Source organism: Lissotriton vulgaris, chromosome 10 (genome assembly GCF_964263255.1).
Source record: "Lissotriton vulgaris chromosome 10, aLisVul1.2, whole genome shotgun sequence".
Taxonomy (NCBI): Eukaryota; Metazoa; Chordata; class Amphibia; order Caudata; family Salamandridae; genus Lissotriton; species Lissotriton vulgaris.
The window spans coordinates 8,949,414-8,968,535 of NC_141698.1; the positions used below are offsets into that span (position 1 = coordinate 8,949,414).

The 19,122-nt window shown below is 47.4% G+C and overlaps 1 protein-coding gene across 2 annotated transcripts in view; it reads right to left on the minus strand.

The window, feature by feature from the left end:
• FAM120C (family with sequence similarity 120 member C) overlaps positions 1-19,122 on the minus strand; it is a 493,040-nt gene that overhangs the window by 209,168 nt on the left and 264,750 nt on the right. For both annotated transcript variants that reach the window (XM_086940173.1, XM_086940172.1), the window contains exon 11: positions 596-710. In XM_086940173.1, the coding sequence (XP_086796299.1) occupies positions 596-710 (115 nt within the window). The remainder of the gene's footprint in view (positions 1-595; positions 711-19,122) is intronic.

A 19,122-nucleotide genomic window follows, 5' to 3' on the forward strand; every position in this document is an offset into this window, starting at 1 on the left:
TAGATGGCAGGAGTATACAGAGCATACGTATCTACAGCCACACTTGCCATTGAACATAGAATTACATTACAATACAAATTTGCAATGATTAAAATATGAAAGCTTAATCACAACCCTAAATATTGCAATTACAATAAATGTATTTTAAGAGAATGTTTTGAGAAAAGTAACTTGGAATACTAGCTCCAAGATGAGGAAAAGGGAACCATCTTGCACCAGGGTGGCACCTTATGCAGCTCTGAGACATATCTGAAACGCAGCCCAGAGCCACGATGAAACCTTACTGCATGTGAGGGTTGTTAACAGTTTACAGATCCAGTCTGGCATCTACCAGAATTCAAGAGGCGAGGAATCAGCAGGTAGAATTATCTAGAAGAATGATATACAACAAAACGAATCTCCGAACGATACAGGTAGCTAGATTAAGTAGGAAAGCAAAAATTACCAACATGTAGGATTTCAATTTAAGACTGCACAAGAAATCTCAATCCTTTCATGCCCGGCTTTGATAAGCCCAGTTAGGTGCAAGCTGGTTTGAATGCAGCTGAAGATCAGCAGTAACCACCCCATTCACTCGCGCTTTCTTTCAGTGTACCTTGAGCTCTTGAAGTTGGTCGGGTTCGTACAGCTGCGCAGAGACCGCCTGAGCTAGGAAAGCATCCAACTCATGCCGGAGAAGGATTCTGCCACCCGGCCACTGCATGATGTAACTAAAAAAATACAAAAAGGGATGATGGAAATGTGAGCACAGTGTTACACTATGCAGATCTGTAGAGCACGCTATTAAGAGGAAGGGTATCCTGGCACTGAGCAGTAGGGAGTTTAGACACGCCTAGGGGAAATACTTAAAAAGCCTGGTCTTCAGCTTCGGGCGGAATGCAAGAAGTGAAGAGGAGGCTCTTAAGGATAGCAGTCGGCCATTCAACGCTTTAGGAGCAATATAGGAGAAGGTTCGACATCCTGATCTGGTTTACTGTATGTGTGCGATTTGTGCAAGCAGGAGTCCAGACAAGGGGAGGTGTCTGGAAGGTAGTGCTTGCGCCATTGGGTTATGTGCTATCATGTTGTTACTCATACATTCAAGGGATGTGGTTAGGTCACTCCATAGTGTGCCGCTCATGCTATACTGTATCTGTGTACTCGCAATGTGCCTGTATGATGAGCTGGTTTAGTAAAAATATTTTACATTTTTTTAAAAAGTCTTGCGTAGTGCCTTGGAAGTATGCATTCAGCAGTTCAACCAAGCAAACATTCATACTGCAAGAAACCATTCTAGAATCAATGTGGCATTAGAAGGGAAAACTGGGTTGTACCTGTCCCACAACAGAGGAAGCACTGGCATGGAGTAATGCATCATTGAAGAAAGAAGCAGAAATGCTGAAATTCAGACTATTCACAAACCCCTGCCAAGACCTGCAAGTGTTACACCTACAAACGTTATACTAGAGCGTCAGCTTATCTACTCAAAGCAGGTGCACTCATTGTGATTTGGAAATGACCCTTGAAGCACATTATACATTCATAAGACTCGTAAGCATGATACCGTAGCGGGAACTCACCTGCTCGCTGTTGCTACGTAAAGGCAGCTCACATACAAGCGACTAGTTAAATGAAAAGGTTACTTTAATGTAAAGAGTAATTCCAGCGCACAGGATTGTCCAAACATTCAAAAGCTCAGACATCAGGAAACACCAAAAACATTTTTTATTTTCCACCACCTACTTTTTTCATAAAAGTTTTCAAAATGGAAATTGATACAGAAAGACAAACTGCAACGCTTACAAAATGGGTTTATCTAGGAAAAAAGTTCTGCTATAATCTGAGTTTACATTAGGTTAATAAAACCAGTCCACAAGCAGACATTTTAGCCTCAACTCTTTTTTGAGGAGTTATTCTGCCAAGCCAGTAATTACGGAAAGATGGGCGTCTTTCGTTATTTTCCTATGTTATCCATCCTAGTAGTGGATACTATATTTTACTACAGACTCTTTGCATTGGGATTCCTCTCCTTTTAACTTTCCCAACATAGAGACTACATATAGAACATTTTCTGCAATCGCAACTGCGCACTGGAGCCCTTTCCCTCCACTGCAAATCCATCTAACCTCCAGATTTAGTTGAGGTCCCACTGTGGCACGACAAAAGGAGAGGGAGGAAACAAAAGAAGCACAAGACTTAAAAAGAGCTGACCAGGCACCGGTAAAAAGGCTAAAAGAGCCCAAAGCTACCCATTAGCTGTGCCCAGAGCCAAGCCATGTTGAGCTAGGGACAAAAACAAAACCGATAACTGTGCCTGGAAGAAGCCTACCGGCCAAGTTCTGCACCAAGCCAAATATGTTCCAACAACAGACGTGTGAGAAGTTGGCCTGATATATGATGCTCACTAGTTCTAGTGATCACCTTGTATCAGTCCACACAACCCTTATGGTGATTGGTTGTAAGTCAACCTTATAGACCAGCTATCCTAATGGTAGCATGGACAAAGCAGTCTTAGGCTAAACTCTTTTGGCATGTGAAGCCAGCTGTTTTACCACATATAACCCCTTGAATACCAAATGAAAGGACACCACACAGGTTGTTATGAAAATAAACAAGATATTTATTACTAACAAAACACCTCTGAACTCTTTATGAGACCAGAGGGCTAAGCACCTGTCAAGACTCTTAAGAAAAATAAGTTAAGTTGCACAAATTACAATGGTGCCCTAGGGGCACGACAAACCATATTATTAGAAAGAAAGAGTTCTCCCAGTTAATTTTAGGTCCAGAGGGGGGAGAGACAAATCAGGCAAAAAGATACTAGAACCTCTGTAGGGACCTATATTGCTTTTAACATTGAGTGAATCTCAAACATTAATAAGAGAGATGCCAGAAAGGAAACTACAAAATATTATCAAAACATATATATTTTATTAATCTTTTTTGTTTTCTAAGAAAGATGTTTTTAGGAACATTTATAAGACTGTGCATATCATTTTGGTATCAGAAGAAAATTCATCGCTTTTACATACATTTTTTCTTTTTGTAACATTCATAAGCAAAAAAAGGCGTGCCCTCTCATAAAAGTTAATCCTAACATTCATACACACTTACTCACAATCCAATCATACTGTTTCTATTAGTTTAAAAAAAAAACATACCTATCTACAAAAACAACAGGATCTAATTCATACAAAACACGAGACTAACATTAATGGCAACTCTAAGGTGTGCTATATAAGATGGTGTGGGGATCTAGATGGTACAGTTCCGCTAGTCAAGTTGGAATTCACTAGTTTGTGTCCAAGACAGTAGGTGTTGAGCCGACGTACGTTTCGGTGAGTATCACCTTCCTCAGGGCCATAGACAACATATACAGAAATGCGACATAGGTAATATTAGAGAGATCGAGGGCACATTACAATTTTCTATGGTGTGGATGGTCTCAGCATGGATTGTATTGAGGAGCGGATGCTGGGCATTCTTTTTGAGGCAAAGGCTTGATTTCAAAGATGAAAACTCTTTAGTTATCTTGAATGGCGATCTTTATGGTTAGGAGCCTGTGTATTTCTCTGGTTATTGGGATCTAACTCTTCAATGTTTAAAATTTGCCAGCCTCTCTGTTTTCCGATTTCCTAATATTGAAAGTCTGGCGCCGCAATCAGGGATTCCAACGGCTCAGCCTGGTATGGAGCATATTTGCGACGTGTTATAAGGAGTTTCAATGTGACCTTTTGTGCAGGTAGCTGGAGTCGTAACCGGGGGTTCTTGAGGAGAAATCCTTGAGCACGACAAACCATATACTAAGTAAATGGTATAAGGAAATCGATAGAAAGAATGGAGCTGTCCAGAGGCTGTAGGTTCGCTGGGACTACACTACCCTAACCTTAGGTAAGGAGCAGGAGGCCCATGGGACGCGTGTGTAGAGTGTGAACTCACACGCGAGATGCGGGACAAAGTCAATGGACAGTACAAATTACGAAAAGGTAAGTAAAAGACAGTTCCGACTAGTTAGGACTAAAACGACTGGACACTAGGAGAGTCAATCTACCCTTGAGCACCGAAATGCTCTTGTTACCTCACCCACGGGCTGCGGGTGCATAGGTGTGAAAGTGTGTTGGGTTTCTGCGTCGAAGTCTATGGAGCCTTGAAGAAAGATGCTGCTGGCGACCAGGAGGAAGCTGTCCGGAGCGATCCAAGGGTGGATCAAGGAAGATGAAGACCTGAAAGCAGAGGGGACAATGTTCAAAGTCACTAGCCAGTGACCGGAGTGGAACCCGAAAGGAACCAGGTGCTGTCGTCGCTTTCAGGTGAAGAGTGGACGCTTGACTCTGCAGCCACGTGGACCAGGTGGTGTCTTCGACGACCAGGATGGAGGCACGAGCTGTCCCACGCAGGATCTCGCTGTCCCACGCAGGCTCTCGCTGTCGGCGGTGTTGGTTTCGGATTCGGCGTCAACAGGCCTTGGCAAAGGCAACCCACTCGGAGAGTGGAAAAGACGTCTGGTGCGGACCAGGAGGGTCCGGGGTGCTTCTCCTTTGCAGGGAGGCAAGGGCCAGTCTGGAGCAACCAGACCAGCGGTGTAGATTTCGTGGATCGTCGTCTAGAAGGCCACTAGCCAGCCGGCAAGTGACCAGACAATGCGTCGAGCAGCAATCAAGCAAAAGGGCTCCACGCAGATCTCGTGGATGCTGGAGGGCTGATCTTCTGTGCAGGAGCTGCTCGGGGTTGGAGCTTCTCAATCCCCAAAGCACTTTCTCTAGGATACCTCTGAAGTCGTGCTGGAAGCGAAGTGCAGTTTCTCCAAGATGGCCGGTCCCACGTGTCTCGTCACACCCACGGATCTCAGCTGTGCTGCAGATGTAGGTAGAGGTCGGAGAGGTCTGGAAGTCCGGATCTCGTCAGGCTCTGAAGTCTGGTTCCAGGCAGGAAGGACGACAAAGTGAACGTCTAGGACGCTTGATGGTGTCTGCTTGTGCAGGGTGGTCACTCCTTGGCCACAAGGGAGATTTTCTTCAGTCTTCTGTGGTGCAGAACGTCGAAGTCTAGAGTTTCTTCTTGTAGATTCAATTCAGGATAATCTAATTTGGAATGGGATCAGCTCCTACCTTTATTCTCCTAAAGGGGGCTGTACTATGACTAGGTCCCTCCTATGGGTGGGACCAGGAAGGGGTGTGGTTACACCCCCTATCCTTTGTCCGGTTTCATGCCAGAGCTGGGGCTGGAGTGCCAAAGCAACTGGTTTGAACCGGGGTATGCACAGGGACACCTTGTGTGCCCCAGGCATGTCTCATTTCTTTCAGCCTGTCCTACCTCAATACACAAAATCCTGTCTGGGGTGGTGCTAGCACCTCCCAAGGCAGGAAGCCCTTTGTCCAGGCCTCCCTCGCTGGAAGGACTCCCAGCAGCAGGATGTCAGACTTGTGTCTGTGGTGGCAGCATCCATTTTGTGATGCTGAGGCTCGAGTTAACTTTAACCGGGGTTCACAGTTACATACATGTTGTGTCCCTCTAAAAGGGTGGAATGCTACCCCCGTCGCCTGAACTGGCGTGGGGGTAGTATTCCAATTCGTATGACACCTTACTCGACATGTTTTGATAATGCTATGCCAAAGTTAGCAATAACCGCGAGGATTATAATGCACTTAAGAGTATATGGTATAGCGTTATCATGGAAACAGCTAAAGGACTTGGTTCCGAAAGCTACAGACAGGCTCAGCTCATGCTAGAGCACCATCTCACATAATTCCAAGCACTCTGCCTCCAGGATTGTTAAGGCCTGCCATAGGAGTGACTTTTATAGGAGTATATGTGTCCATTTTAGGGTTAGATATAGGTATACTATATCTAAAGCAAAGGGTGATTACACCACCTTGCCCCAGCTGTGCCAGGGGTGGCATAATACATGTTGCAGCCCCTGGTAGGCCTTGGGTGCACTTATGCCCTGGGTACCTATGGTACACTGTACAAGGACCTACAAGAGTGACCCAATACCAATTGGTTATGTACCTAAGGTACATGGAGTCCATTTTAACAGAGACAGCAGGAAGCCTGGGGTCCTGAATAGCAGGATCCCAGGCTAACTAAGACGAAAACCAGCTAAACACTAGGCAAAAAGTTGGGGGTAGCCATAGTCAGATATCCACCTTCCTACAAGACGTATGTAAGAAAGTGGCTGTATATATACTGGACCAACGTAAGGTACAGTGCATATAGAGTCCGCAGTCTCCAGAGGTATAACAGAGGTTAAAGTTAGATATAACCTTACTCTCTAAAGTGGTAGCTTGGCCTAGCAGTAAGGCAGTATCAGAGGACAGTGTAAAGCATTTGTTGTACACACAGTCAGCAAATGGTCTCACACACTCAAGAACTGAACTCTAGGCCAATTGTTTTGTATCAAAAGATATAGTTGTTTTATTTAGAACCAACAAGCTATCCAATGAGTGACTTCAGGTAATTACTTTGCAAAAAGGCAATAGATTTTGTAAATACAATAGCTATAGTGGTTGTAATAGGCAACACAATTTCAAACACAATACAGCATTGAGCTCAATGGGTTTTGCTAGATAAATGCAATTGATTACTTTATGGATTACTTTTCTAACCACAGGACTGGATCCTAGATTGAGTTCCGGGACATATGCTGTAAACAGTTAAGTAAAATCGTTTTGGTTACAGTAGTAAATTTTAAAGAATATAAATGTATTTTCAAACTTGACACTTAGAACCTTTTCAGTGAAAACCAAGCAATGTTATCCTATGGAAGGAAATTCAAGTTTCTGGTAAGTACAGTTATATTTACTTTTTCGGTTCAGCACTGGTCTGAAAGGTACAGTACTGGCTTCTCTCCTGATCACAGGTGAGTAATTTGGAATTCGTTATTCTGCTGTTTTTAGGTGAATATTTTAAAGTTTCAAAACTCCACACTTAAAAGAATTTCCAAGTGAAACCAGTTGAGTTGAGTTTTCGGCTTTTAGGTAAGTACTCGACTGGTAGAGTTAAGGTTCAGGGCATAGACTCCGGGGTCTCCCAGGGTCGGAAAGGTACAGTTGTTACACCCTCAGCGGCACAGGGACAGCCGGGTGCAGAGAGAGTAGGCCCAATGCAATCCTATGGAGGCTAGGGGGCCTTCGGTTGGTGGCTGCAAGCAAGCAGGCCACGTGGCTGTGGGAGCTGAGCTCCTGGTCACTTACTCAGGGTAAGTGGGGAAGTAAAGTAGAGTAGTTGTTGCACTTCCAGCGGCACTCGGGCGGATGGGTGCAGGGTGCTTTTGAGCCGTCGAGTAATCAATGTTAATCAATGGAAAAAAAAGTGAACAAAGGCTGCAGACTCGGGGACGGAGATTCCTCAGGTGCGACAACACTTTGAGAGGTAAGTTGGGATCTCGGAGATGAGGTAGGTACCCCAAAGGAAGGCACAGGGGGCCACAGGGTGCCGGGGTGTCAGGAAATCTTACCATCAGCTGGTCGTGGTTGGAGGGGTCCCTGGTTCTGAGACTGCAGGCATTGTCTGGTTCGTCGAGGAGGGTCTTTGGGCAGTGGACTCTGGGTCACAGTCGCCGGGGGGACATCCTCGTGGTCTAGGATCAATCAGGCACAGGCTGGGCTTGGCGGGTGCAGAGTGGGTTGGATTCGCGGTTCCTGGCTGGCACCAGGGGTATTGCTGTTTGAGCAGAACCACTGCTCGTGGGAGTCCCAGTCTTTTGAGAGATTCAAGGCAGGCAGGTCCTCTGGGGTTTTCGAGGTTGCTGTCTGAAGGAGACGCCGGAGTTTCGCAGGAGCAGGTTCAAGGATCAACCGGCCTGTAGAGTTCTGGGGCCAAGCCAGTTGAGGTCGTCATCTTGTTAGCAGCTGCACAGCAGGTTTCCTTGTTCTTCTTGTTGCAATCGGGATCTGAGGAAGAAGGTTCCGGGTGTCCCTAAATACTAAATTTAGGGGAGTTACATGTAAGGCTAGGGCAGGGACCAATGTGTCCTTGTCCAGGGGTGAGTACACCCCCTAGCCTGCAACTCTCCAGTGGGAGGGGGGCAGGAGCCTACCTCTGATTGGGCAGGGCTCTCCATCCTCAAGATGGCCGGAGCCCCGAGTTGTGCTTCACCTCCCCTCTCCCACCTGAGGGGTAAGATGGCATAGGCTGGCACACCTCCTTTTCTCACTTAGGGTTTCCCACCGTTCTTCCTGCCAGAGTGGGGGTCAGAACCGGAGGGGGGCCAGTTACTGAGTACAGCAAGTGGCCTGGAGAAGCTCACAAAGACGCATGCCTTTGAAGCCTCCCCTGCCCATCCTGGAGGAGGATGCTTGGCACCTCGTCCCAGGATGTGCATTGTTTCAGACCCCCCGAGAGCGGCAGGCTCTCGACCCAGGGGTCCAGAAAAATGTCTGGTGGTGGCAGCCTCGGTGGCCACGCAGTTAGGACACTGGGAGTTGGTTAGGTTCCAGGGGGCATCTCTAAGATGCCCTCTGTTGTGCATTTTACATTAAATCCCACACAGGCATCAGTGCTGGGTTTAATGTGCTGAGAAGTTTGATATCAAACTTCTCAGTCTTCAGTGATGCCATCATGGTGCTGTGGAGTTCGTAAACACAACCTCCCAGCACCATATACTCTTAATGGCAGCACTGTACTTACAGTGTCCAGGAATGGCCCTGGGTGCTGTAGGGGCACAGGGCTCATGTATCTGTGTCCACACTGCTGGCATAGGGCACCCAGCTAGAGGGGTGACAGATGGATGCCAGGGCAGTGGGCTTGTGGGCATGGCACACAGGGATGTGTGCCATGTCGACTCTTTGTTTAGTTCTGCATCTAGCCACTCAGCCTGCAAAGGCAGTATGTGGGTGTCAGGGTATAGGGCCCCTAAGGGTGGCACAATAAGTGCTGCAGCCCTTGGGGCTCTTCTCTGGTCACCATGTCCTGGGTACCCAGGGCACCATTTACCAGGGGCTGACATGTGGCCAGAGATGCCAATTGGGTTTTAGTTTCAACACAGTTTTTGGGAAGGAACACAGGCCCTGGGCACCTGGTTGTCAGGAGACCAGGGCACACTCAGTCAAAGCACATCAGCAATTCAGCAAACAGTGGGGGCATACCATGCAAGAAAGATGGCACTTTCTCACAATGTATACAGTTCTTGTCAACTTATGCTGTCTGCCAACATGACATCAACTACCTTTGGAGGAAGGTCGAAGGTGTACAGCTATCGCTGCTCAATCTCCAAGCAGGAAGGTGGAGATTGCAAAGGCCCAGTTGCAGAACCCTGTGCTGCTTCTAAGACAGCAGATCATCCTGGAGGGGCAGTCTAATCGGAGGACAGATGCTCAAACTCAAGAGGTCATGGTACCACACGCTCTGTGCCCAATCTAAGGCCATGAGAAAAACTTGGTACCGGTAAGTCCTGATCTTCTAGAAAACTCAGGCCCGAGTGGTATCAGCAGAAAGGCATACAGGAGTCCACTCGAGGTGGAACGCACCTCCAAGTGAGAGACGCCTAGGAAACTCCAACATGCATAAGTGTTGATACTGTGCGTTCTCTGCGGTGGCAAACAGATCAAGCCAAGGTTCTCCCCACTTGTAAATGAGACCATGCGCCAACTCCAGGTGTTACCTATAGGTGCTGATGGCTGAGCTCATCCGCCCTAGTGGTTCACCATCAGGAAAATGCCTTGTTGGCCCCACCATTTCAGAGATGCAGGATCTCCTGGCACATGTTTCAAGACCCCACCTAGCCCTATTTGTTGCAGTAGAACATGGGGGTGTTGTCCGATAACACCTGTACCACCCTCCCCTTGAAGGACAGAAGGAAGGCTTTAAACGCTAAGTCGATGTGTCTCAGCTTGGGAAGATTGAATGGAGCCGGGTCTCTGCTGGGGACCAGATGACTGATCTCCACCTCTCCCAGATGGCCACTGCAACTGAGAAACAATGAATCAGTCACTACTTTCAGTTCTGGGTAAGGAAGGGAAAGGGGCCTAACTTTGATCCAATTGCAGTTGAGCAACCATCACTGTAGATCTTTTGCAGTCCCCTACGAAATCTGAACTTGGTCAGAAAGGTCCCCTTGATACCGTGCCCACTACGTCTTCAGAGCCGGCACATTCCGCCTTGTGTCCTTCACCAGCATGATGCAGGAGTCCTTCAGCCCCAGAAGCCGCTGAGTCAACTTCAGTGAAATCCAGGATCATAGCCTAAATGTACTGGACTCTCTTTTCTAGGGGAACGGAACTAAACCGAACCATGTTTAGAATGGCTTTGATGAAGGGGAGCATCAGACGAGGGGTCAGGTTTGACTTCGGCACGTTCATATTAACCCCCAATAATTATAGGAAGTTAGCCTTCATCTGGAGGTGATAAATTATTGCCTTACCTCCCCCCTCGTACATTGCGCTCTAGTAAATAGTCTCTTTTCAGTGCCTACATTAGGACGTGGGCGATCCTTTTCCTTTATTGGTCCCAAATTATGAACATACTGCCAGAGTCAATTACAGGCTGTAACTCTCTGACCTCGTTCCGCAAACAGTTGAAAACTTGATAATTCTTGACACCCCAAGTAGGTTAACAGCCAATGTTTTCCAGCGCTGGGAAACCTTTTGGGTAGCTACGCGCTATATAAGAATTTAATAATAATAACTGCCTGGGGTAAGCCTTCCTTCAACAGCCAGTCGTCGAGGTAGGGGGAAGACTGGAACACCTGACCACCGCAGGTGTGCTGCAACCACCACTTGAGGGGCACAAGCAAGACCAAATTGGAGTATACTGAACTGAAAATGTTCTTGCCAACCATGAACCGCAAGTTGCGCTTATGGCCCTGCATAATGGGTGTATGGAAATTGGCATCCTGCATGTATAAAGCCATCACCCAGTCTCCAGAGTTGAAGACAGCCAAGACCTGGGCTAGTATAAGCATCTTGAATTGTTGCTGCGAGAAGAAGGCATTGAGAGGCCACAGGTCTAAAATGGGACAAAGGCCTCTGTCCTTTTTGGACACCAGAAACTAGCAGGAATAACAACTTACTTCTAGCAAGGGTCCCCTCTAGAGAGCCACTTTGACCAAAAGGTGTTGCACTGCTTGAAGCAAAATAGATGGTCTTCCATCAGTAATTGAGGGTATGGTGGGAGGTGCGGTGGAGTGGAAATGCAGGGTAGGGCTTATCCCGTCTGAACAATTTGCAGGACCCCGCCTGTCTGATGCTATAACCTGCCAACACAGCAAGAATTGTCTGATCCTGGCTGTGCTCCACTAAGGGCAGGCTGAAAGGGTTTAGCAGGTGGGGCTGAAGGGGGGCAGTGGACTGGGCGGCTCCTTGACTTTGAATGAGGGGGCAGGTGGGTATCGCTGCCTCAACCACTAAATTGCCGGGCACCTTGTGGAGATTGGATTGACAGACAGTATGGGGTAACTCAGCCGAAGCTGTAAAAGAGCAACTAGGCTGATGTGGCTAGCAAGGTGGCCCAGGCAGAGTGGTGGGGCCCTAGTCGCCTTGAACTGCTCTAGAGCAGAATGTGCCTTGCACCCAAACACAAAAAGAACAATTGATGGACAGAATGCAGAACAATGTCATACATTCACCACATTACAGAGATCTGGGCCTAAATACATTGTTTGTTTGCTCACAATGCCATTCCAGTTTGGACCAAGCCATATGCAAATCAGTCTGGACTCTAAACCCAATGGGAACACTCCAGCCCGCACTGCCAGGCCAAGTCCTCCCTGGACTGGAAACAAGCATCCTAGGACCAGTTTCTTGCTTTCAGCCCTCATCAGCCAGGATAGCGTGACTCCAGTGGCATGGAGAACACGGGACCCATGTCTGGACATACCCGTCCCACTTGGGGTGACAAATGCAAAAACAACAGTTGATGGACAGAATGCAGAACAATGTCATACATTCATCCCAGTACAGAGATCTGGGCCTAAATCCATCATTTTTCTGCTCACCATGCCAGTCCAGTTTGGATCCAGCCATATGCAAATCAGTGTTGACCCTGCGCCCAATGGGAACAGTCCAGTCCGAACTGCTAGGCCAGGTCCTCCCTGGACTGGAAACAAGCATCCTAGGACCGGTTTCTGGGTTTCACCTTCCTTCCCTTCACCCAGGATAGCTTGATTCTGGTGGCATGGAGAGCACATGACTCACGTCTGAGCATACCCGTCCCACTCGGAGTGACAAATGCAAAAAGAACTGTTGATGGACAGAATGAAGAACAAGGTCATACATTCACCCAAGTACAGAGATCTGGGCCTAAAGCCATCGTTTTTTTGTTCACCGTGCCATTCCACTTTGGACCCAGCCATATCCTCTTTGGTTTTGCTTTGTTTGCCCTAAGTTGGCAGGGTATGCCCAGACATGGGTCCCTTGCTCACTTTGCCACTGGATTCAAGCTAGCCTGGCTGATGACGGCTGAGTAGCCAGAAACGGTCCCAGGATGCTTGTTTCCAGTCCAGGGAAGACATGGATTGGAAGTTCTGGCTGGACTGTTCCCATGAGGTACAGGGTCAGACTGATTTGCCTATGGCCATGTTTGAACTGGGGTGGCAGAGTGAGCTAAAGAATGTTGATGGATTAAACCCAGATCAGTTGACTGGGGGTGAGTGCTTGCAATGTTCAACACTCCGTCCATCATCCCCTTTGGTTTTCCTTTTACAGAGGGGGCTCACAAAATATGTTCGAGGCATGTGAGATCTAGATCACATGTAGGCTTTCCTGTTTTCAGTTTCTATTTTTGGTCAATTCTGGTGGTGTTTTTTCAGGGTTTTCCAGTGATTTCAATACCTCAAAAAAACAGTGCTTTTCAGTGCTTACTCATTTTCGCGCCATAAAAAAACAACTAAAACTGTGTTTTACCAGTGTTTATGGAACGCTTTGCTTTTATTATTGCTTGCTTTCTTCTTTGATGCATGGTATATAGACAGTGTACGTACAGTACATATGAGGTCAAAATACATTTTTACAAGTCGAACTCATTGTACAATATTTCTTCAGTGAGACTTTGGTCATTCGCGCTTTCTCTTTCCTTCCCGTGTAAACTTTTATTTGTGAAAAGGCCCTCTCTACCACATTGGCACTTGAGACTGGCAACACCAAAACAGCTAGTACATTCACACCTCGGTTCCCCAGCAACAAATGCAAACAATGTAATAAACATAAAACAAGCAAAAAACACTCTCCATTCAGTGAATGTAAACTAAGCAAATGACTCACTGACCACTACTTTGAGCAGCAAGTGTGCAGAAAACAAACACACACAACAACGGATACACTATGAGCATTAACAAAGAATGAGTTGAATAACACACTGAGAAACAAAAAACATGTATGTTTATGTTTAATAGACAGTATGAAAATAATATGAAATGTTCTGTTTAATTCAGATATGGAATATGCTACTTATCAGTATGAATCTGTTCTTGGCATGTAGGGCTGCTGACATTCAAATCTGTGCATAGATCGCCGCCTAGTGTTGGGTCCGGAGGATTGCACATTGTTGTCCTGGAAGAGTCTTCATAGTATCACGAGATAGGTGGCTCCTCCCCTGGACTACAGTGCGCATGGGCATCCTCTCCATCCTCAGATTGTTTTTCGCCATTGTGGCAGAGATGGAGTATGATACAGTAAGTGATGTCCATGCTTGAGATTAATTCTGAGTGCTACAGCTGCACCAGGCACCGGGGAGGAGGGCGGGCGATATGAATGTCAGCAGCCCTACATGCCAAGAACAGATGCATACTGGTAAGTAGCATATTCCGATCGAGGCATGTGGGCTGCTGAATTCATATCTGTGCATAGAATAAATAGCAGTCTCCTCCTTAGCGGTGGTTGCCCGTGCCAGCTGCAGCACTCTGAAAAAGAGTCCTGAGAACAGCCTGTCCTACAGCAGCTTGCTGTTTGGAGTGTACATCCACGCAGTAGTGTTTGGTGAATGTATGTATGGTGGACCATGTGACTGCTCTTCATATATCCTCTAGAGGAATGTTACCTAGGAAAGCCAAGGATGCCCCTAACTTGCGTGTGGAATGCGCTCTCGGGGGAACTGTTAATGTGCGTTTAGCCTTTTGATAACATATCTGTATGCACTTAACAACCCATCTGGCTATACCTGATTTGGAAATGGGGTTGCCTTTGTGCTGTGGAGAAAAGGCAACAAACAGTTGCTTAGTCTTTCTGAAATCTTTCGTCCTGTCTATGTAATACAGGAGAGCTCTTTTAACATCTAGTGTGTGCAGCGCTCGGTCTGCCACTGAATCTGGATTTGGGAAGAATACATGCAGTTCTATCGTTTGGTTAATGTGGAACTGTGATACCACCTTAGGCATAAATTTAGGGTTGGTACGCAGCACTACCCTATTAGCATGAATCTGTATGAAAGGCTCTTGAATAGTTAGGGTTTGAAGCTCACTAACTCTCCTTAGTGATGTGATCGCTACTAGAAAGGCCACTTTCCATGTCAGAAATTGCATCTCACTAGACTGTAGAGGTTCAAAAGGTGGTCCCATCAGTCTGGTCAGAACTATGTTCAGATTCCAGACAGGTGAAGGCGGGTGTCTGGGAGGAATTACTCTTTTGAGTCCCTCCATAAAAGCTTTAATGGCTGGCACTCTGAAAAGGGAAAGGTGCTGCCTGTTTTGAAGATAAGCTGCCATTGCAGCTGAATGTATCCGTATGGAACTATATGCCAGATTGCATCTGTGTTGATGTAACAAATAACATATAATGTTTTGAGTTGATGCATCTAGCGGATTTATGTCATTATTGGAACAATAAATGACAAATCGCTTCCATTTTGCCGCATAGCATGCCCTGGTTGTAGGTCTTCTTACCTCCTTGATAATATTCATACAGTCAGGGGGCAGGTTCAGGTAGCCAAACTCTATGACCTCAGGAGCCATATTGCAAGGCTCGACTGTTGCGGATCTGGGTGCTGAATGTCTCCATGGCTCTGAGTGAGGAGACTGGGTGTGAGCCGCAGCGTTGATGAGGCACCACGGAAAGTTCTAGGAACGTGGTGTACCATGCCTGCCTTGCCCATGTTGGAGCAACTAGGATGAGTGTCATTGAGTGCTGTCGCAGTTTGCGCGCCACTAGCGGTATGAGCGGTGCCGGAGGAAAAGCGTACGCAAATCTGCCTGACCAGTTCATCCATATCGCATTGCCCTGAGACAGCGGGTGTGGGAACCTGGCGGCGAAGGTTTGGCATTTTGCGTTTTCCTTTGTGGCAAACAGGTCTATCTCTGGATGACCCCACTGCTGGAAATACGGTTGTAGCACCGAGGGATGCATCTCCCACTCGTGCATCTGATGGCTGTGCCTGCTGAGCAGATCCGCCATCTGGTTGTCTTTGCCTGGGAGGTGTTCTGCCATGAGGAACATTTTTCTTTGAATTGCCCATTTCCACATGCTCTGAGCTAGGTGTGACAACTGTGGAGAGTGTGTCCCTCCCTGCTTCTGGATGTAGTACATGGCAGTCATGTTGTTCGTCCTGATCAGCACGACTTTGTTGCACAAATGCACTTTGAACGCCTTCATCGCCATGAAGATTGCCATCAGTTCCAGCAGGTTGATGTGCATCTTCTTTTGCTGCGTCGTCCAGAGTCCCTGCACTGTGTAATGGAGGACATGCGCTCCCCAGCCCTGGAGAGATGCGTCCGTCGTCAGCACTATTTGTGGTACAGGCTCCAGGAACGGTCGTCCCCTGCAAAGGTTTTGTGGGTTCCACCAATGCAGAGAGTTGTATGCACGACCGGTCACCAACACTAGGTCTTTCAACTGTCCTTGAGCCTGGTTCCACTGCTGTGCTAAGCACTCCTGAAGCGGACGCACGTGTAGTCTCATGTGAGGGACTATGAAGATGCAGGAGGCTATTATACCTATCATCTGCATAAACACTTGCGCTGTGAGTGAGTGTTGGGGTCTGAATCTCTGAATCAGCAATTGCATGCTGTTGATTCTCGCTGAGTTTGGCTCTGCTTTTGCTGCCAGAGTGTCTATTGTCGCTCCTAGGTACTGTTGTACATGTGCGGGTTGAAGATGAGACTTTGGATAATTCAGTGAAAAACACAGACTGTGTAGGAGGTGAATTGTGGGGGACATGTGGCTGGCACATTGCTGGGCTGACTTTGCTTGGATAAGCCAGTCGTCCAGATAAGGATAGACATGGATGTGTTGTCCCTGAAGGTGCGCAGCTACTGTCGCCAAGCACTTGGTAAACACTCGGGGGGCTGTTGTGACCCCGAAAGGCAGGACCTTGAACTGGTAATGCTGGCTGTTTATGGTGAACCTGAGATATTTCCTGTGTCCCGGGTGAATCGGAATGTGGAAATATGAGTCTTTCTGGTCTAGTGTTGCTAGGAAATCTCCCTGACTGAGCAATGGTAGAATTTGCTGCAAAGTGAGCATGTGAAAATGTTCTGACAAGATGTATTGGTTCAGGGGTCTGAGGTCTAGTATGGGCCCGAGAGACCCGTCCTTCTTTCAATTAAGAAGTACAGCGAGTATACCCCTGTACCCTGTTGTTCTAAAGGCACGAGTTCTATGGCCCCTTTTTGCAGCATGCTGATGAGCTCTTGCTGCAATAATTGCATGTGCTCTGCGGACATAGGACGGTGCCTTGGGGGTATGTTGGGTGGAGTGGAGGTCAGTTCTAGACAATAGCCGTATTGGATAAGTTGTCTCACCCACCTGTCTGTGGTAATGCCTTCCCAGACTGGCAGGAACTGATGAAGTCTTCCCCCGACCGGTGTTACATGGTCTGGGGGCAGTGACAAGACGTCACTGTTTAGTGTTGGCGGAGGATCTGGCGTTATTATTTCCTCGTCCTCTGCCTTTAGTGCTGTTGCCACGGTATCCACCCCTGTTGTTCTTGTTATAGGTGGTCTGTGAGTCTCCTTTGTTGTATTGGGCCTGTTGTGATGCTTGACCTCTAGAGGCTCCCCTGTTACCGGAGTGACGAAAGGAACCGCCCCTGAACTGTTGTGACAGCAGAGCTCCCATGGATTTGACTGTCTGTGTCTTTCTTAATTTTTTCTAGGATTGTGTCCACATCGGGACCAAATAAATAGTCAGGGTTAACAGGCTGATTTAGTAATGTGGTTTGAATCTCAGGCTTGAATCCAGAGATGCGTAGCCAGGCATGCCTTCTGAGCATCACACTTGTATTGATGGCCCTAGCTGCTGTGTCTGCTGCATCTAGCGCACATTTAATGGATGCATTTGATATCAGTTTCCCCTCCTGTATCAGCATTTCTGCTCCCTCCTTATAAGCATCAGGCAAGTGTTGTAGCAGTTGCTCTAATGTGTCGTAATGAGCCCTATCATATCTGGCTAATAGGGCCTGTGTATTTGAAATTCTCCAAATATTTGCTGCTTGAGCCGCTACTCGTTTTCCAGAAGCTTCCAAGATTTTGGATTCTTTGTCCGGAGGAGGAGCATCACCACTTGTCTGAGAGTTCGCTCTCTTACGAGCATTCGCCACTACTAAGGAGTCCAATGGGAGCTGGCCCTTGATGTACGTAGGGTCTACAGGCGCAGGCAGGTATTTCCTGTCGATTCTTGGGTTCACAACCCTTGCCCGTGTGGTTTCTTTAAAAATGTCACCAGCGTGTTTAAGACACCCTTCAGCATAGGCAATGTCTTTACTGATCTTTCTGAAGTTGAAAAAGTGTCAAACAAAAAGTCTTCCTCTATTGGGTCAGCATGCATTTCTACATCATGATTATTTGCTGCCCTCTCAATTAACGCGTTAAACGCAGCTGTATCTTCAGTTGGGGAGGTTTTGACCGTATAGGATTGAGTGTCAGGCGTGGTGTGTGGCTCACCCAGGTCAACAGGGTCAGTCCAGGGTTGAGACTCCTCTTGATCTGTGTCAATAGGATAATTAAATCCCTCCTCATTGTAGCCTTCCCCCACATCCTCATTAGTATGTGTGGGTGAATAGGTATATTCCTGTCCATAGGACTCCACAGGCTCAAAAAGAACAGGTGAGGTGGAAGAGTCCCTCTTATTTTTGAGTGGGATCTTGTACGACTCCATAGGATTTTCTGGAATGATGTTTCTTTTATAAATAGTGAGTCTGCCAGAATCCGAGTCGATGAACAGTTTCGACTGGTTATCATAGGAGGGCGCTTGAAACACAATGTCCTCTTCTATGGGCTGAGTCCTTTTTATTACTAACACCTTTTTGGTCGTTTCGATGCTTTGTTGTGGCTCGAACGCCTTAGGCCGTGCGGTTGGGGGCAGTCCGAATTTAATCGGTGGTGTAAGCATTGGAGACGGACTGACCTTCGAGGGTGGCGCCGTCTTCGATCCGACCGACTTAGTCTTATCACCAGTTTGTTTCTGGCCTAGCGTCGACTCGAGCTCTTGGTGCGCAGCAGACACGCTCTTTTGCTTCGACTTGACGTGCTCTTTCGAGCCGATCTTGGTCTTCGACTCGAAGGTCTTGACTACCAGTGGTTTGGAGGCTGGAAGCTTCGGATCGAGAGTCTTTTGAGACTTGAGACCCTTGTTAGTGTCGCCATCTTTTGACGTCGACGTTGATGGCGTCAGTGCAACGTGCTTGACCTTAGTCACAGGCTTCGGCGCCCCGATCATCGGGTCAACACCCCCTTGTGACCCCGAAGGGTCGATGACACTCTTCAGTTTGATTGGATCCGATGAATCCGAAGTCGTCGATCCGAGGACTGTCTTTAGCAGTTTCGGTTTCGATTTTGATTCTGTCGGTTTCGGTTTTGATTTCACCATCGACTGTGGTTGATCGACCGATGGCTCCTTAGATATATTCTTAGCCGGGCCTTGACGCGGGGCTATAGAATGTTGTTGAAGATCTTGGCTAAGGCCTTCCGGCGATGTCTCGACCTGAGCCTTTGAAAGTAGTGTCATCATCGGCCCCCGCAACTGCGGTTGGGCCTTGCTCATCGCTCGAGTCGTCATCGACGGCTCCGATGGCATGTGCGTTGCCCCTACCTAGACGACGTCTTCATCATGGACGTAGTCTTCTTCTTCGTCTTCATCATAGTTAGAGTTCTGCTCCGAAGCAGGATCCGACTGTTGTTCAGGATCCTCCTCATAGACGCCCTTGTCATCTTCAGCCTCGAAGATGTTCTCCGGGTCGGGCGCTGTTTTCTGCGCAGACTGTCTCGCGGCACGTCGAAGC